General features: G+C 55.5%; 1 protein-coding gene across 1 annotated transcript; it reads left to right on the top strand.

Moving 5' to 3' along the window:
- Window positions 1-654: 654 nt before the first annotated feature.
- On the top strand, window positions 655-9,732 carry LOC116817099 (uncharacterized). The gene is made up of 4 exons (XM_075066029.1): window positions 655-1,034; window positions 1,716-1,819; window positions 7,921-8,036; window positions 8,372-9,732. Exons 1-4 carry the CDS (start codon window positions 692-694, stop codon window positions 8,481-8,483), a joined length of 675 nt encoding a protein of 224 aa, XP_074922130.1. The 5' UTR covers window positions 655-691; the 3' UTR covers window positions 8,484-9,732.
- The last annotated feature ends 10,343 nt before the right edge of the window (window positions 9,733-20,075 follow it).

Here is a 20,075-nt window from a genome sequence, read left to right as displayed (position 1 = left end):
GGAGAAGGTAGGAGCTCGGGCCTGGGGCAGGTGGATGGGGAGCAGGGGAGACCCCGGGGTAGCTCCTAGTGTTGCCTGGAGGTGGCGCTGTCCAGGGGGATGCGCAGCATGACGTCAGGATGGGAATGGGGCCAGTAGGGGCTCCCCAAGAGGCTGCTTCCCCGGAGCTGGGCTTCGTGTTCTTTGCCATGTGAAGCACAGGCTGTCCCCCAGACCTCTCCGCAGTGCAGTCCCATGGGGGTTGGATGGGAAGGTGCAGCAGGCAGAGAGAGGCGACCTCAGCTGAGACTGAAAGCAAAGGAGAATCGCTGAGGCAGGGGCTGTGGGGGAGGAGGCTCCTGCGTCTGCAGCAGGGAGGCGAGTGGAGGGAGACCAGGGGCAGGGGGTGCTGGCAGAGCAGGGTGAAGCCCAGAACCCGCAGGGGCTGCGCGTGGAGGGAGCGCTGTAGGAGAGAACCGTGATCTGGGGCTTGGGACAGGGCAGCCAGGTTCTCACCTGTCACAGTGGCCAGTTGCAGAGTCCAATCAGCTTCCGAACATCCTGCCTGACTAGCTGGTGTGGCGAATCTGCAGGTGCCCAGTGTGGCACGGGGGGGAGAAAACGGGCCCTGATGGCGGCTGCCTGAGATTACCGCTCGCCCGGCTGTTCCCTGGGCACTGCTCAGAGCCCACTTAGTTCAGCAGCAAGGCCAATGCCAGATCCCATCTGTGGCAGAGCACGGACACTTGTGTGCCAGCGAGAGACATGGCTGGGCCCTGAGACTGTCTTGGGCACATGGGCACATGCCCTGCTCCAGGTGGGGAGGGAGCCCAGAGACAGGGAGGTGAAAACCAGTCCACCTCCTGATGGCATCATGCTGGGCCCAGAGTCCCCAGGGGCTGGGCATGGGCTGGGCCCTTCGGGCAGCAGGGAGGGGGCTCGGCTGGTGCTGACAACTCCCCTCCCCCCTTTGCAGTTGGTGCAGGCTCTGATCAGTGATTTCCAGGGCACCCCCACCTTCAACTACAAGGCAGCTCACGTCTTCTTCATCAGCCGTGAGGATCAGGGGGCAGCGGATCCCCCAGCTGGGAGCCTGGCCAGTGACACACTGGGGGTGGGGGGGTCTTTGTCTGCCAGCAGGTCAATGCCCCAGCAGACCAGACCAAATGACCCCACCTATCCCTTCCCCCTCTTCTCCCCCACGGGCCTGCCTCCAGCCAACATGGCTCACAGCGTGCGCCCAGAAAGGCGGCCTCTGGCTACCATTCCCAGCATGCATTGTTCCATCAGTCCCAGCTGGGGTGGGGGCATGGGACACCACCAGAATACCCAGTGTGTCACGGTCACATCTGCTTCTCCCCATTACAGCGGCAGGGGGATCCCAAGTCCCCGTTCCTCCTTGTGCATCATTCGGAGTTGTACAGTCTGGTCACTTCCCCCTGTGGAGGGACTGAGGGCAGGGTGTGAAACAGGGGCTACCTAGGAGAGATTGTGCCCCCCTCCCCTCCTTTGCTGCTGATGCTGCAGAAGGCGAGAACCCGGCATGACTCTGGTTTGGTGGGGCTGGACTCATTGTTGACTCCTATGTGTCCCCACTGGCTTGCTCAGGTTCCCCACAGGTGTGCAGCACCACGCTCCTGCTGTGCCCGTCCTGGCCCTGTCTGTGGGGGCTGGCGCTGTGCTGGGGCTCCTGAGCCATGTACCTGTCACCCCCACCCACTGCCTTTGCCTTGCAGCCTGTCCTGAGCCTCTGGTCAAGGAGCTGAGGAAGTCACGGATCACCAAGGCCATCAGAACACTCAAGGAGATCAACATGGTCTTCCTTCCCTACGAGAGCCAGGTGAGGGGTGGCTGGGCTTTGGAGGAGCCGGGTCGCGGGGTGGACGGTGACGTACGACACTCCCTCCTTGTGTCGTCAGTGGATTTCCCCCCTCATGCCCCTGAGGGGAGGGCTGTATTGTCAGTCTCAAATCCATTGATGGGGAAACTGAGGCACAGAGCAACATGAGCCTGGTCTACACACAAAAGCTTTGTTGATATGGGTTTGGTTAGCGGGGAATGAGAAAAAAATCCCCCTGTAACTGAATGCAGCTTGTGGTGGAAGCCCCTGGGTAGATGCCATTATGCTGGCAAAGCAGTCCTTCTCGCCACTGTGCTTATTTCATCTGGGGTACCAGTGCCAGCTGTGGCCAGGAGAAGCTTCTGGCTGTATAAAGCTGATGTCCTCAGGAGCTTTGCTGGTCACCCATCCATTGCGCCAGCAACCCTTCCATGGGGCCGTGTAGATGAGCGCAGACTCACCCTTGCGGCGCTCCTGCTGCTTGTCGCTCAGGAATTCAGTCCCTACAGCCGATAACATTTTATTAGTTCCAAGTACTTTTGCCCCTGGCTCGTTCTGTTTGGCTAAGTGAAATAGCGACAGCAGCAGGCGCCGTTGATGCCGATTTGCCCATGGCCTACACTGGGGCTTTCACCAGCCTAGACAGCTCTGGCCAAGCTCCCTCCCCCAACATTGACTTCTCCAGGGCAGAGACACGCCTGAGGGCACTGGGGTCTGCAGCTCAGCAAGGGACCTGAAGCGGGATCCTTCATGCAGGCTGGGCATAATCTCTGGCGCCGAGTCCCTCTACCGCAACAGGAGTGGCTCTGGCAAAGGCTCTCCTCACTAGGGGCTCGCTATGGCTCCGCCAGGCTGGCCTGGTCCAACAGCCATCGTGGGGGCATGGTATGGGCACAGCTGGCCTGGCTGCAGCAGTTGGCACAGGGTCTGATCTCTGCTCCCCTCGGCCCCCAGGTGGTACTCCCTGGATAGGCCACAAGACTTCTCAAAATGGTTCACCCCACGCTCTTGGAAAAGAACAAGCACTGGAGATGAGGCAAGAGCAGATTGCCACATTGTGTGAAACCCTGAGAGAGTATCCAGCCATCCGCTACCGGAAGTGGTGTGCGGGGAGGGGTACCCGGCCATCCACTAAGGAAGTGAGTGTGCCTGGGGAGGGTGGTGACGAAGTGGGAATGTTCTTAATGTTTTCTTGAATACTGCGTGGGTGCCTGTGATGCAGCAGGGAGGGGGTATTGACCTGGGAGGTGCAGGGGAGTTTTGCTGGGACTGTCTGCATTGGGATGGGAGACTTTCCTTGAGGCCAGATACCTGAACATAAATATATCAGAGGGATTAATATTAGGGAGGAGTGGAATTATTTAGCTTAATACCAATGTGGACACAAGAACAAATGGGTATAAACTGACCACTAGGAAGCTTAGACTTGAAATTAGATGAAGGTTTCTAACCATTAGAGGAGTGAAGTTCTGGAACAGCCTTCCAGGGGAGTAGTGGAGGCAAAAGACATATCTGGCTTTAAGACTAGGCTTGTAAGTTTATGGAGGGATGGTATGATGGCTAGCCTGAATTTGGCAATTAATTTGGCAAGTGATCTTTGATTAGCAGGTAAGTATGCCCAGTGGTCTGTGATGGGATGTTAGATGGGATGAGATCTGAGTTACTCAGGAATTCTTTCCTGGGTGCTGGCTGAGTCTTGCCCACATGCTCAGGGTTAACTGATCGCCATATTTGGAGTCGGGAAGGAATTTTCCTCCAGGCAGATTGGAAAGAGGCCTGGGAGTTTTTCGCCTTCCTCTGCAGCATGGGGCGGTCACTTGCTGGAGGATTCTCTGCAGCTTGAGGTCTTCAAACCACTTTGAGGACTTCATAACTCAGACATAGGTTAGGAGTTTGTTATAGAAGGGATGGTGAGATTCTGTGGCTTGCATTGGTGCAGGAGGTCAAACTAGATGATCATAATGGTCCCTTCTGACCTTAAAGTCTATTGAGAAAAGAAGGGGGTGGAGCCAGGTGACACCTTTGCCTGGGAACTGGACAAAGGCTGGGGAAGGAGCCAGGGGGGCTGGGTAGACGCTGGAGGGAGTTTCATTTGAGCTGCTGGGAAAGTGGAGGGACCTCAGCCAGGGCTCTGGCCTGGCGCCCCCAAGAGGACTAACTAAAGGGGTCCTGTTGTTGTATTGGCAAGACCTGTCTTGGACTGTGTTCCTGTCATCTAAATAACCTTCTGTTTTACTGGCTGGCTGAGAGTCATGGTGAGTTGCAGGAAGCCGGGGTGCAGGCCTTGTCCCCCCACACCTGTGACAAGGGGTACCAGCATCTGCTTCAGGAAGTGAGTGTCCGGGGAAGGGGTACCAGCTATCCCTATAGGAGTGAGTGTGCCCAGAGGGAGAAGGGTACCTGGTCATCTCCTACAGGAAGTGCGTTTGCCCTGGGGTGGAGCTGTTCTGACCCACAGGGTTTGTCTTTGCTGCAGGGCACATGAAGATAACTTCACCTGGCACACGCTGTGCTGGCCAAACTCAAGGCATTCAAGGTATCAAGCCCACATAGGAGAGGTGAGCGAGCTCTGCCGGTCACGAGCCCCTGTATAGTATAACAGATAGTTAAGGGTTAATGCCCCTTTTACCTGTAAGGTTAAGAAGTTCACCTAGCCTAGCTGACCCTGCCAGAGGAACCAATGGGGACAAGATGTTTCAAAGGAAGGAGGGAAGTTTCTTTGTTTAGTCAGTTTCAGCCGGAGTGAAAAAGATCAAGGAACCAGCTTCTATCAGAGTAGTAAGTTTTCGAAAAGAATAAATAGGTTTATGTTTTTTTTTTGTAACTTGTCTTGTGCAATTAGAGGAATAATCAAATTTTGGTGGTATTGTGTGTACTAAGGTTTTGCCCAGGGGAACATCCTGTGATTTAAATCTGTTGTCTGTGAGGTCAGCTGTATGCAGTCTCCCAGAGGTTTTTTTTCTTTTACCTTTCTTTTCTTATTAAAAGCCTTCTTTTTAAGAACCTGATTGATTTTTTCCCTGTTTTTAGATCCAAGGGAATTGGATCTGGACTCACCAGGGAATGGGTGGAGGAGTCTCTCAAGGCTACCAGGAGGGAAGGTTTTGGGGGAAAGAAAGAGTTTTCCAGTGACTCAGACATCTGGATGGTGGCAGCAAACCGATCTAACTGGTAATTAAGCTAGAAGTGTTCATGCAGGTCCCCCATCTGTACCCTAAAGTTCAGAGTGGGGTGAACCTATACCTGGGACGAGCGCGGGGGCGGCGGGGAGCATGTGAGAAGTAGAAGGAAGGAGGAGTGTTTTGAACCGCTCGGAGATCCTGGCGGGGGAAGGGGTGGGTCATAGCCCCTGGCGATCCTGAGGAGTTGGCAGAACAATAGCATTCCCTGTGTGGGGACTACGGGCCCCAGCCCTTCTCTAACACTGGCCATGGGCAGATCTCAAAGTGCTCTACAAAGGCCAGTGTCCTTATCCCCTCTGTACAGATGGGGAAACCAAGGCAACGCCTGGGGAAGTGTGTGCCCAGCACAATCTCTCTGTTTATAAACAAGGCAGTTCGGTCACAGAACTAAGCTTCGCACACAGAGCCTCTTCCACCCCTGGACACGCCTGTCTGTGTGTGCTCCTACACCCATCCCCATGGTATCGGAACCTCACTAATGAATTCAGCCTCCCAGGGGAGGCAGGGTGGCCTGTGTTACAGTTGGGAAACTGAGGCATGCAGGGAGTCTGTCAGAGCAGGACTAGAACCCAGATCTCCTAAGCCTTAGCCACAGCTCCTGCCATCCCCATCCCATTCCCAGTAGAAGGGAGCTGCAAATCCACCCTGCCCTGGATTCTCGCACGGGATACCCAGTGGTTTCTGGCTTCCTAGGAGAAGCAAAGTGATGTAAAATCCAGGGCCTGCCCAGATCTCTCTGTCCTGTTGCTTCTGCTCTTGCTTCCAGCCTTTGCCAAGCTGCTGGGAGACTGTGCACCTGTGACCAATTGGGAATGTTTGTAATATCTTTTATGAAGCTGATGCGTGCCTCAGTTTCCCCTATATGTTGCATGGCTTCTCAGGCAGGGGGCTGGGGTGGAAGGGCTCTCAGGGAAGGGAATTAAACCCAGATCAGCCTGGGGGCCAGAAAGACCGTGTCGACTCCAACGGCTCCTGGCTGGATGCTCCCAGCAGGGAATCGGAGCAGGGCCCCCAGCTCGAGAAGCACAGAGTTGGGAAGGTTTGAGCTGGGGGATACAGTGCGGGAACCTGGGAGCTCTCGCCTGAGAACTGACCAAGGTCAGACCGAGGCCTGTCTACACAAGGCAATTGGGTCAGTGTAACTGCGTCACTCGGGGCATGAGAAAGGCAGCGTCACAAACGATGCAGCTGCAGTGGTTTACGTGTAGACACAGTGGTGAGCTGGTGCCGGTTTGCGGGAACCGGTTCTAAAAGGGCTTCTAAATGTAATAACTGGTAAGTTGAAGTGACCCAGGAGCGTAGCTGGGGGAGAGCAGGGGGAGCGGCCGCTCCCTGTCATCACATTATCCAAAAGTGGCGCCTTAGGCGCTGACCCTGTGAGTACTCCAGCTCCCCACTGCAGCCCCAGCTCACCTCCACTCCCCCCACTTCTCCCCCCTTCTCCCCGCTTCTCATGAATCAGCTGTTCAGGCGGGAAGCCTGGGAGGGCTGAGAAGCAAGCAACGACTTGGTGCTCAGGCCCAGGGAGGCGGAGATGAAGTGTAGGTGAGCTGGGGCAGGGGGGGTCGCCCACACCGCAGCAGGTAAGCCGGGGGGGGCGCGCAGGGGAACCACTCCCTGCCCCAGCTCACCTCCACACCACCTTCGCCTCCCTGCGAGCTTGGCCTGACCCGGTGGTCCAGTCGAGCAGCATGGCTGTAGCACCGCCAGCCACCTCCAGGCAGCGCGGTAAGGGGGCAGGGAGTGGAGGGAGGTTGGATAGAGGGCAGGGGAGTTTGGGGGAGTGGTCAGGGGTGGATGTGGATCGGGGCAGTCAGAGGGTGGGGAACAGGGGTTTGAATGAGGGCAAGGGTCCCGGGGGAGCAGTCGGGACAGAGAAGCAGGGTGGGTGGGGCAGGGGTCCCGGTGGAGGGTGTCAAGGAATGCGGGGGATGGATGGGGCAGGAGTCCCAGTGGGCGGGGGGCAGGCCACGACCCCCTTGTGAGATGACGAGGGAACTGGTTGTTAAGATTTTGGCAGCTCATCAGTGTGTAGACAGGCCCTGAGTGAGAGACCCGGAGCCTGAAAACAGGTTTCGCTGCAGCTCGGCTGGGCTCTGGGCTGACCAGAACGGCCTCTTGCTTTCACCTTCAGTGGGCTGGGCTGCCGGGGCTGGGGTCCAGGTGCCTAAGAAACCCGACTGTTCTGACAACACTGGGGGAGTGGCCCTGTCACCCGGGCCGAGGGGCGTCGGGCCCTGCGGAGTGAACAGGTCTGTACCAGAGTCTGTCTCAGCTGGACTCGCTGGGCAGGGCTCCCAGGGTGAAGCCCAGCGGTTCAGTCTCAGGAGGTGGGGAGGCCGTGTGGCCTGTCCTGCAGGAAGAGAGAGACCTGTTGGGGTCTGGCACAGCAAAGGGCTTCCTCCCAGACACTTCCCCAGCTGGGGTCCTGGCACCGACCCTGTGGATCCATGAGTGTCTTTCCCATCCACCAGTGGATAGAGCCCTGGACTGGGCCGGGAGACGAGGATTCTATTCCCAGCTGGGTGACCTTGGGCAAGTCACCTTGCCTATTTGTGCCCCCTCTGGGATCGCTGGCTGCCGTGACACAGACGTGCTGTAACTGTGTAACACCCTGGGCCCAGACGCTCTACCACTGCTTAGGGGAGGCCTGAGCCACGCAAACCCCACTGACACCAGCAGCAGGCACACAGCTGCCCCAGCAGCAAGGGGACCTGGGAGTCAGGGCAGCGGGAGCTGCTGCCACTTGGAGCTCTGATGGTCCAGGGGGGCAGGCACCTCCCAGGGAATCCAGAACAGTGAGGGGCCCTGGGGCCCTGGGGGTGAGAGGGGACATTAACCCTGCTCTCCCCACCATGCCCCTGTCCTTCCCCTGAGGGGTAGCAGGAGTCACCCTGTCCCCTTCTCTCCCTGATTCAGGGACCAACGAGGACTGAGAGGACAAGGAGGAGGAGTAGGAGGAGAAATGGGTGGACGTGCCTACAGAGGAGGCTGCTCTCAACATCATCCAAAAGTAGCTCCAGGGCAGAGAAAAGGTACAAACCTTCCCTAACTGGGCTGGGACCGAGACTGTCTTCCCCTTCCCAGCATCTGACCCCCTGCAGAGGGTCTTGCCCTGATGAACCACCACCCCTAATGGGGACCTTTCTCCTGCATGCTCTGGGACCCCCCAAGATGGGAGTGTTTGTCTCCTCCCCCCACAGGCACCGTCCTAGAGCCTGACTCTGCTTGTGCAGGAGTCGTGGGTGATTTGGACAATGGGCAGGTCCCCACTATCCTCCAGGGATGCCTGAGCCATGCAGCTGATGTGGATGGGGCAGGGAGTTCCCCGGCTAACAGGCTCTCTCTCCCCTAATCCCTCTCCTGGTAGGTGCAGGATGAGGCCCAGAAGCTCATGTTCCTTCACGCCATCCACCCCACATGCCTGGCTGCACAGCAGAAAAGGCAGGACACGCTGGAGCCGCACAGCTGCCCTTCTATGAAATGAACTGGTTGAGTCTGCTCCAGTTCTCTTGTCTGTAATCAGGAGGCTAAGATGAATGAGCGATGATGGTCTTATGATTACAACATGGCCAGGGCTGGCTCCAGCTTTTCTGCTGCCCCAATCCACAAAAAAAGAAAAAGAAAAAAAGAGCGGCAGCCCTTCAGGAGTAACTTATTGCTAATATGGGGAAGTCTCTGGGAGAAGAGGCCATTCTGATCAGCTCAGAGTCCGGCCGAGCTGCAGCGAAACCTGTTTTCAGACTCCGGGTCTCTCACTCAGGGCCTGTCTACACGCTGATGAGCTGCCAAAATCTTAACAACCGGTTCCCTGCTCATCCCACAAGGGGGTCATTTTACATCACTTTGCTTCTCCTCTGGGACAGGAGCCACTGGGTTTCCCCTGTGAGAATCCAGGGCAGGGTGGGTTTGCAGCTCCCCTCTGCTGAGGGTGGGATGGGGACGGCAGGAGCTGGGTCAGGGCTGACTTGTGGCTAAGGCTCAGGAGAGCAGACGGGAGGGAGGGCCACTCATATACACTATGTACAGACAGAATTTCCAGGATGTGGTGACATTATAAATGTTTGGGGTTTAGATGTTTTCCATGACACACTGTTTCATCCAAAAGGACTTACCATTAAATGCCATCATCACAAAGAGTGCCAGACACACAGAATTTAACATTACAATTCCTGCTAAAAGTTTGGACAGACCAGCAATTCTCACCTCCAGCTCCTCACAGGTCAGCCAGTTGCTGGTCACATGAGAATATAAGGGAACTATTTGATTGCAGAATCGCGATGCACCCATTCTAGGGAATGGGCACTTCTCCCAGTTAGTGAAATATACCTTTATTGCCCTTGAGCATTCTTCTAGAAGTGCCTGGATGGAGAGAAGACAGGCAATGTCAAAAGGACATATTAGCAAGTCACCTTGCCTATTTGTGCCTCAGTTTCCCCATCTGTAAAATGGGGATAATGATACCAGTCTCGGCCGGGAGGGGGCCCTCTGGGATAGCTGCCTGCCATGGCACAGACACTCGCTATATCTCACGGCTGGCAGCACAGGCCTGCCTCCAGAGGGGAGCCTGGCACACACCTGGCTGCCCAAACCATCTACACAGAGAAGGAATTGACAGCCTGCTTGTTAACCACCGGAGCTACTTGCTGCAGCAGAGCTGGCTCCAGCCTGAAGCCCCTGTCTGATCTGTGCTATTCTCAAGAGCTGAGCGGCGCTCCATGTACACCCTGCAGCTCTTTCTTCTGTGGGTCCCCCCAGGGATATTCCTGAAGCTCTTGCCAAGCCTCCCTTTCACAGGTGTAAGCACTATTCCATGTTACCTGGGGGAAACTGAGGCATGGAGCAGCATGCCAGAAGTAGGTAATGGCGCCCTAGGGCCTTGTCTACACTAGTCCCTCTTGCCTTGATGTTTCCCAGCTGCCAGCCCTGAGGGGTAGCTGGCACAGGCAGTGCACTAAGCACCCCTCTGCTCTTGGCAAGGTGGGTGACCCAGTGGTTACGCCAGCCCCCATCTGCACCCAAGGATCCCTCCAGCAGAGTCGAACTGGCAAAGGTGTAAGCAGAGTCTGAGGGGGAGGGAGGGGCGGGCGCTGGGCATAGCAACCCACCTGTGCTGGATAGGGCTGGAGAGGAAGGATGGCGCCAGCTCTGGGTTCATGTCCCTGCTCTGCCACAGACTGTCTGTGTGACCTTGAGTGAGTCACCCAACTTCTCTGGGCCTCCATCCCCCTCTGCAATGGGGTGACAGCCCTGCCCAGCCCCACATGCATGGAGAGGGGAGGATGCAGCAATGATAGTGCTACAGTGGTGCGGGCCAGATACTCCTCCAAGAGAGGCGCTCTCCCCTCAGCCTCAGTGCTTTTACTCAGAGGCTGTGGAGCCCTGCCAGGCGGGTGGGTGGTGGCTAGTCCGATGTTCTGCTCCAAAGCGTGGCTGAAAATCGGGCCACGTACTGAGGTGGGTCAGTTGGGGAAGCGTCAGGGGCTGTACGTCCCCGCCCCTCCTCCCCCGACTGTCTGTGCTACCCAGCGAAGAGCAGATGCAGCCCCTTGCCGAGGTGCTCCTGGATGGGCTTGGGTCAGGGCCAGCTCTAGGCACCAGCAAAACAAGCATGTGCTTGGGGCAGCACATTTCCAGGGGGCTGCATTTTGGCCAACCCTTTTCCTTTCGTTTTTTTACTCACTTCCTCCCCTCTCACAACCCTGCAGAAGGGGAGCCACAGAGCAGCCTAGGATCCAGCCTGGGAGCTGAGAACCCACAGGACACTGGGAGCTGTAATTCCTTGTCTAGCTCCATTCCTATGGGGACAGCCCTGGAGCAGGGAAAGAACTACATTTCCAGCAATCCCTTGGCCACGATCAACAGGAAAGGGAATGAGATAGCCGAGCCATGCTGCGAGTCGAAAGGGGTGGCGCGGTGAATGGGGAACAAGTGTGCTGAAGGACTAGAAGGCTTTGCCCCAGATGTCCCCTTCAGAAGACTTCCCCAGACTGCATTAGGGATACTGGTGTCACCTCACCTTGCTGCCCACAAAGAAGGAATTGGATGGAATAAATGGACAGTGCCCCCTTCTATCTGAAGCCTAGCAAGGGAAGTACGTGGATCCCACTAAAATTTAAAATGAAAAGTAAGGGAGGGGAGGCTCTGCTAGGGGACGTCGGCAGCATTAGATACAGTACCTGGCATGTAGGAGGATTTCCACTTCTTAGCCATGGAAGCAGAAATTGACTTTTCTTTTCCAGATTTAGCTACCTACTCCCCATCTGGAATTGCTATTTTCAACAGCTATTGCCTTTTTTTTAAAAAAAGTTTTATTTCTTTAAAAGGAAAAGAGTGATATTGCATTGGCAAATTCCCCATAGAAACAGAGTGGAACAAAAGAATAATAAAGGCACCTCAACTTTTCCTCATTTATGGAGGACAGTCTTATAATATGCATCCAGATATCCTCCAATCACACAAGCTGAAAATTGTTCCACTTTACTGCAGTTCTGTAACCACATGGGAATCGATCCTGTCTGTGTTCTGTGCACATCCAAAGCTCCTGCTGAATGACCCGCTCTGGGAGTGAGTTACCGGTGACCCAGGGCTGGGGCGGCAGGAGGTGCGAGTGTGGCGGGGAGCCCAGGGCTGGGACAGCATGGGAGTGCGGGAGGGAGCCCAGGGCTGGGGTGGGGGGCAGCCAAAATTTTTTTTGCTTGGGGCAGCAAAAAACCTAGAGCCACCCTGGCTTGGGTTCCACTGGGGCTCCTGGAGCCGGTTTCAGAGCCGTCTGCCATGGGAGTGCAGGGCTGGTCTCCTATCGCCACCTGCTGTGCCAAGAGGGCAGTGCATGCTGATCAGGCGGGGAGCGAGGGCTGGGCTAGCCCCCCGCTGTGGGTCTGAGATGCTGCATCCAGCCCCTTCCCCCACTCACCAGGGCCTGGGGAACCTTCCTGACCCTGACAGGAAAATCCTTCCCCCATCCTGCCCCATACTGGCTCGGTGGGGCAGGGCCCTGCTCCGGGGCCCTTCCTGTAACCTTGCTCAGGTACTGGCCCTGCTCAGGCACTCAGCCATTATGGAGGATGCTCTCGAGCCCGAGTCGGCCTGGACTAAGGAAGGTTTCAGGAACATGCACTACCTCCAAAGGACTGTCTAATCATTCAGTGAAGGAGCGCTCATCCTCCCATGGCAAATGGGTCCCTGGGTCATGGCACCTATCGTGGTTCCCTGCTGCTTGGCCCCTGGCTGACGTCGTCTCCCCCCAGACATCCATGAGCGACAACTGACAAGAAGTTTGCGCCTCTTCTGTCGGACCCAAGGTCCCTTCCACCAGCTCCCAGGTCTGCTGTCAGGGTAAGGCTTGATCCTGGTCTGTGCTAGGGCGAGGCAGAGCCTGACCATCCCCCATCCCAGGGTGTAGGCAGCCCCTGGCTGGGGAAGTGCCTGGCCAGGACCCTGCCTCTTATGGTGGGAGGGGATGCCCAAAAGAGCCTGGAGCCCTGACCCCTCTCCATGTCTCCCGCCCCCCAGCAGTTCCCTGCAACATCACACCAGGGCGCAGGATGTAGGAAAGACTGGCCGAGCTTTAACACGCACTTCCCAGCCCAGGCAGGTCACGCTCCCTACTCCTCGTGACATGCACTGCATGGTCTCCAGCTCTCCGCTGCCTTGGGCAGGGCCTGGCCACCCAGTCCGACTCCAGCGTGTGCGGAAGTTACGGTTCGGGGACCCTGACGGCCGCCTTGCCCCTGCGCCTTCCGCCCAGCCCTGAGACAAGTTCGTTCGCCTCATCGCATGCCCCTCCTACGCCGCGTGTCCTGGCTTCCTCAGACACGCGGAGGGCACACGTTAGGAGCGTGGTGCATACGCTGGCGTGCCACTCTGCAGCGCACTCCTTTCCAGGCTAGCGATGGCTAGCTCGCCCATGGGAGCAGGACCCCAAGGTGCTTCAGCCTGGCAAGGAGGTAAGATCGGCGAGGAGGCGCCTGCACTCGGGCAAGCGTGCGGTCCTAGTCCTGTGCAGGCTAGCTCAGCAGGCGCCCCCAGGCTCCTACCGGGGAGGTGAGGATGGGTGCGCCCTATGGGAACGCCTGAGCTTAGCTGCCAGACCCGTGCCATGGAATTACCCAGCTGGTGACATCCGAACATAGCTTCGGCGGTAATGTAGTTGTTTCTATGCATGGCGGGCTGACGGCCACAGAGAGGGCTTGTGGTGAAGTTTCAGGCCACAGGGCCCCATGGAATTTGTGTCAATTGTGCTGATGTAATCGAGTTCAAGACCAGGTACCCTCTCCGGCCGGCTCAGCGTACAGTGGGTGAAATGGGTTCTCTCTTGCCTGTGTCTCAATCAGTGTCTCTTCCAGATCTTTAAAAGCCCGGCTTCTCGAGCTGCACTTCGCTTGCTTGGACCGGCGCTATATCTAACATTAGTGGTCCCCTTTGCTGGCATGCATGGTCTTTTTCGTACTCCCCTTACCATGCCATGGAACTTTCTTAGAGTTCGTACAGTCATTTTCTGGCTCTTAGCAATGACACATGAGTGAAACCTCGAACTCCGAGCAGTAGGCGCCTGCATCTAATCTTCCGGTAGCAACAGGCGACGTACTGGACGGCTTTCGGACCCTGGAATAGTGACCCAGCACCTGCGAACTTCTTGACTCTGCCTGCCCTACGCCTAACAGGAGGAGAGACCAAGCATTACCAATGGATTATGTCTACCAACTGCTGGCACTGTGGGTGCCCTGCAGCCTACCCCATCTCCCCTCCCCCGCAGGGTACAAGATGACTAGGGGGACACCTAGTGACTCGCTGGTCAGAGAGAAGGGAAGGGCACTGATCAGGTACGATCGACTAGAAGGCGGAATCTCTGGTGTCCATTCCTTGACAAGAAGCACCTGCCATGGCGCCTATAGGCACGAAATTCAAGCATACGCTAGACATATTCAGACCTCATGGTGAGCGCCGCTCAGTTCGCCCCTGACCCCCGCCCCGCGATTCGCTCCTATTGGTCCTTTCTGCCCTGTCATGTGGCCCCGCCCATATCGGTAGAACCTTATTGAGACTTCCCGTACAATAATTGACTCTTACGATTTATTCAAGATTGCCCTGAGGCTGCTTGTGTCTGGCCCCCGGGCATATGAAGACGAGGCCAGCTCAATTTAGGTAGGCTTCCGTATGCTGGAGGCAGGGCCCGGGGATGCCCACTAGGTGTGAAGGGAGGCCAAAGCTTTGGACGTCATCACATGCTAGTCCGTCCCTCCGCTACGAGGCAACATCAGGACCTGGTCCCAGTATGTGAAGATAGAGGTTGCGCCCGATAAATTCACTCAGAAAGAGAGACTAGAGACTACCAATAGTTAACGGGTACTCAACGTTCTAGAAGAGCTCGTGAGTGTTGTGGCGGCGTGAAGACAGAGGCCACATTCAGTCGCGTGCGTGATGACGAGACAGGCGATACTAACTCTCGCGACTTATCCTAAGAAATCGGACAGTGCGGTCCTCGTTCTAGGGCAGAGCACTCCTGGCCAATACTTGCTTTTACTGTCCGGTGAGAGCTGCTGACCTGTTCTGTCGGGCAGAGCCATTTTCCCCCAGTGCATGGTGTGGCACCATGGGCGCGACAGCCCTGCTGTCCCGTCAGGTGCCCAGAGCCTGCTCCCATTAGCCCCTTCCAAGTCTTAGATCGTGCAGTCCTTGACAATCAGTAAACGCCAACTGCCCTATTCGCTCATAGTCATATCAGGGTTCGGAAGGGAGCCCTCAGAAGAGGTCCAACTACTAGGTCAGACCCGCTGCTTCACAGCCCGAGACGCACATCTGAGCCAGAATTAAATCATCTCTGGCCAGGTCCTTTGTCAGGCATGACACCTTTACAAACCTCTCGAGTGACTTGGAGCCCTTCCACCACTCCCCATCAGGCTTAACCGATCACCGCCTGCCTTTCACGCATCTGCCTCTACGTAGCATAAACAGGTATATTTCCCTTACATTGTAGTCACAGCACCTAAACTGCCCCACTGCAACTAGACCTTCCGTCCTTGTTCTGTCCTGGTACTGGCGTATGCCGTAGATACGGTCCTGGATTCCTAGTCCTTCCCTCTCTGCGAACACCGGCCTGTACAGTTAGTTAGCAAAGGAGGCCTGCTACACTACCGCCACCCTCCGTTCATATGCTCGTTGGCGCAATGCAGGAACTAAAGACCAATGGCTTCAGTCCCTGCATGTCACGCCTCCTCATGCCTCGCGTGCCTGTGACGTCTCGAGCCCCACTAGCTATCCAGTCTGTGGTCTGCGGCCTCGGACTGGAGGTCCCTTCCTAGTTGCAGATTTTTTATCAACATCCCCTCTTTATAGTGTGAGTGGATCCCATAAAGGCCTCCGAGTCTACAGTACCTCCACGAGGCCCTCTTAAACGATCTGTTCTATCCGACGATACTCTGCATCATCTGGCGTCCCTCGAACTAAGTGTCTGCCGCAGTACCCCTACTTATACGCTCTAAAAAACCAGTTACGTTTCTCATCGCGTCCCACTCAAAGCGCATATCTACAGTGAACTTATATACAGAGCTTCTATCCCGGTAACCCCTCAGGTCCTTTTCTGTGTCAGCTCACTGACTTCCTAGCTCCCACTGAATACGTTGTGTCTCTATGTCTGTATTACGTGAATAGGCAACTCTACTTTCCGTATCCTAAGTGCCGGGACTCCCTATGCACTGTAAGTCTCCATTACCCTGCCACCCCTCATACAGGTCCTTTTGGCCCATGTCCTCTATTTGTCTAGGTCCCTCTGCCTTAAGGCCATACAGCGCTTCAGCCCTCCAGCAGTACATCCTACGTCCTCGCCCGTTTCATGTCATCTCCAACTGCTGTATGCCAGTACCGCACGTCATCTCCACCGGAAATCATTACTGAAGAGTATTGAACAAACGGGCCGCCAGCGAATCCGACCCTTGGGTCACTCTGCTTGACAATTTCTCGGCTCCACGACTAGACTCATTGAGCCGGTTGATCACTACCCGTTGAGCAGGGCCGCCCGCATCTAGCCAGCTTTCCATATCCACCTATAGTCCATTCATCCACCATACTCTCTTTAACTTGCTGGCAACGAAAGTACTGTGGGAGACCGTATCCAAAGCTTTGCATAAGTCAAGGAATAACACCATCCATTGCTTTCCCCTCTCCACAGACCCAGTTTCTCCTCACAGAAGCAATATAGGTTATGTCAGGCATGACTTGCGCCTTGGTGAATCCATGTCTGCTGTTGCAGTTCACTTTCCTTCCTCTAAGTGCTCAGAATTGATTCCTGAGGACCTGCCATGATTTTTCCAGACTGAGTGAGGCTGACCTGTAGTTCCCTGGATCCTCCTTTTTCCCTTTTTAAAGATGGGCACTACATTAGCCTTTTTCCAGTCATCTGGGACCTCCCCCGATCGCCATGATTTTCAAAGATAATGCCAATGGCTCTGCAATCACATCCGCCAACTCCTTTGCACCCTCAGATGCAGTGCATCCGGCCCCAGACTTGTGCTCATCAGTTTTTCTAAATAGTCCCGAACCACTTCTTTCTGCACAGAGGGCTGGTCACCTTCTCCCATACTGTGCTGCCAGTGCAGCAGTCTGGGAGCTGACCTGTGTTGTGTAGACAGAGCCTTGCTCCTGCAGCTCTTGGAAGGGCCTGGTGGGCTTAACTAGCCAAGAGCCCGTTGGAGCCACTCCTAGTGCCACTGAGCCATGTGCCAACGGAAAAGCTCTGGCCACTGGCACAGGTACCCTGACCGCTGCTGGCTCCAAGCCCCAGCCTCGTGGTGACTACAGAGAAACCGTGGGCTGCTTGGAAGTCTGCTTCTCCTCCTGATCTCTCCTCCCGACTGCCCCTCCACCCACCAGAGAGGGGGCATGAGGGCACTGACTTGGCATCAGATTGTGGGTTGGGCTGGGCTGACCAGGTTTGTGCAGGGATGGCCTGGCTGGTGCACCCGTTTGTGATCATCTGGGCCTGGCCTAGGGCCACATTAGGCTAGCACCACTTCAAGCCCCATGCCCTGGCTGAGTTCATGGAGATGGTGGGGGAAGTTGCGGGCGGCTTGCTTCCCAGCCCAGCTGGGGGCTGCCCTGGCTGGGAGACAGGCAGAGGGAGAAAATGCAGTTCCTCTCAGCAGCACTAGGGGCACCAGCCAGGTCAGGCACTCTCAGCCTGTGCACCCCCTGCAGCCCAGACTCTACATTGCACCTCTCCTATGCCCATACCCATTGCACACTGCCATGGCTTTCCCAGCACCTGCCAGCCTCAGAGTGCCCCAGGCTTCGCAAAATATGATCCCAGTCCATCAGGGGGTTTGGAAAATGCCCAGCAGCATCCGTGTGATATGAAACCTCAGTAACAGGCACCCAGAGCTGGAGTGACTCACATGGATTTGGGGGCAGAGCTGGACATGGAACCAGGAATCCTGCCTCCCAGCCACTGATCTAACCCCTGGACCCTACTCCCCTCCCAGAGCTCAGCACAGAACCCAGATGTCCCGCCTCCCAGCCCTCTCTGCTCTCTCCATACTTCTGTCCTCTCGTACCCCTACTAATAATTGCACACGCAGCTTGCTGGGGAATGTGCTCTGGAAGAGGTCAGGGTCTTTGATCCCAGCAGGCCCTGTTTCCTCTGCCCCCTGGGCCAGCTCCTCTCTGCCTGCTGGGCAAATGAGCTCTGCCAGTGCTGCATGCCTGCTGTGGATGGGGTGAGAGACCGTGGCCCCTGTGATCTGCTGCTGGGCCCCAGCCCCAATCTGCTCTGCTGCGGAGCTTTCCATCCCTGATCCCAGTGGGGAATTATCAGCCACAGTTAACAGCCATTTGGGAAATTGCTGCGCTGCTGCCAGGAGAGTGGCTGGTGGATTGGAGGTGCAGAATTAAAACGTTCCAGCAGAGACACCTGCCCAACAATGGGCTTGCCAGCTTTCACCATGGCTGCCCTTACAGCTGGGCTGCCACTGGGATTCCATGTACACCCCCAGCCTGCACCTTGAGCAAGGGGGACCCCAGCCATACACGCTGTACCCCTCAGCCTGCCCCCCAGAAGCATGAGGGGGTCGCAGGCCTGAGACAACTGTTTTTCTTATGATGAACGTGCAGGTGCCCGTCAAAAACGAATGCTGTCTTGCCTTACATCATGAAATCTATCATTCATGATCACTGTTCACACAAAGCCCTTCACCTTCACAACCAGCTCCTCTCTATTTGGTCAGAATCAGTCGTAATGGCTGTACCCTGGTTACGGTCCTCTATTCTGAAACAAGCGATTGTCCTCAAGTACATTTCTGGAACTTACTGGATAATTTTCGGTTTTGCCAATTCTTTTCAACAGATGTCTGGGAGTAGGTAAGTCTCCATTAATTACAAGAAATATCCAAAACACAATCCTTGATATTTGTGCTAGAAATGCCTCATCTCCTCCTCTTTCCTGATTTGGTGGTCTGTAATAGCCGCCTACCAGGACATCACCCCTGTGGTTTTCCCTCTTTTCTCTTTACTCGGAGACTTTCAACTGGTCTGTTTCTCACCTCCTTCTGCGGGACCTCAGAACAAGTGTTACAATGGCAATACTTTCCTCTCTTTTTTTTCCTGCCTCTGCCTTCCTGACCAAGTTATAGCCTTCTTATACCCAATTTCCAGTGATGAGATTTAGCCAGCAAGTATTCTGTGAGGCCAGTTAAGCTCAGTTATGACTTATGTACTAAAACTCCCAGGTTCTTACTGTTTTGTTCCCCATTTATTTTACTCCTTGACCATTTGTGTGGTATAGACATCTAAGATGTTAAGCAGATGCCTCATGGATTTCCCTTGTTTCTCCTATTAAGTTGCTACTGCAATGTTCCACATCTACTTCTCCCTAAAGATCTAGTTCCTCTGTTAAGATTACCTCTTTTTCACCTGCCCCCTCTGAACTTAGTGTTAAGCTCTTTCATAAGGTTGGTGAGTCAGTGCATGTGAAGATGTTCTTCTACTTCTTGACAGACAGGACCCCATCTGCTTCCAGCAAACTCCTTCCTGCCAATAGCAGACCATGGTAGAGGAAGTCAAACCCTCCCAGTAGACCCATCTTATAACCTTATTATGTGGACATACCTACCAGCGTTGAGTGGTGTATTGAAGCAGAAAGAACGAGGGACTCAGTAACGAGATGTAAAGTTCACATATTTCCATTTTCAGTGACTAATCTCTTAAACCAGATGGGGATGTGCTACGGTACAAAAGTATTCTGGTACGCTCAGCATGGGATTATTGTGTTTTGCATAATTTACAATAGGCCTCAGAGTGTCATATTTCTTAGTTAGATACAAGAGTGATACATCTATACAAATAGGATGACACGGCTCAGTAGATTATTATGCTTTGTAATGATACCTTACAGACACCTTTTCATGAAGCATATTCCAGTTACATTACGTATTTTTTTTTAAATCATGATAAGTGCAATCAGGGCCGGCGCTTTCATTTAGGCGACTAGGCGTCGCCTTAGGGCGCCAGCATTAGGGGGGGATGGGCGGGCATTTTTGCCGGGGGCGAAGCAGGCAGCTCCGGTGGAGCTGCGCAGTCGTACCTGCGGAGGGTCTACTGGTCCACGGCTCCGGTGGAGCTGGCCAGGCATTCCTGCGGGATGCGTTCCGCTGGTCCCTCGGCTCTGGTGGAGCTGCCGCAGGCATTTCTGCGGACGGTCCGCTGCGTCTCGCGGCTCTGGTGGGACCTGTTGCGGGCCATGCCAGGGGAGCTCCACTGGAGCGCGAGACCCGTCCGTGGAGGCGCTGAAAATCCGGCGCCCTAGGGCGCCAGAAACCTGGCGCCGGTCCTGAGTGCAATGATTTCACAGACCGCATTCCCACAGCCCCAGGGCTGGGGCCAGCAAAGTGATCAGATCCCACAAGCCCACAACTTGGGCTGACATTGTAAACCCCTCTCCTGCTGTCCTGGACAGCACCTGGGAGCACGGTTATGGCAGAGCCAGGGCAGCATCCTGCCCTCTGCCAGCGGAGAAGCTGGAAGTGGGCCTGTCTCTGCCAGGACCCACCTTCCGACTGGCACTGACCAGGCAAGGGGCCTGT

The sequence above is a fragment of the Chelonoidis abingdonii genome, chromosome 5, assembly GCF_003597395.2.
Source record: "Chelonoidis abingdonii isolate Lonesome George chromosome 5, CheloAbing_2.0, whole genome shotgun sequence".
Classification (NCBI taxonomy): domain Eukaryota; kingdom Metazoa; phylum Chordata; order Testudines; family Testudinidae; genus Chelonoidis; species Chelonoidis abingdonii.
The sequence above is the reverse complement of the archived record's forward strand: the minus strand, read 5'-3'. Positions and strand labels throughout refer to the sequence as shown.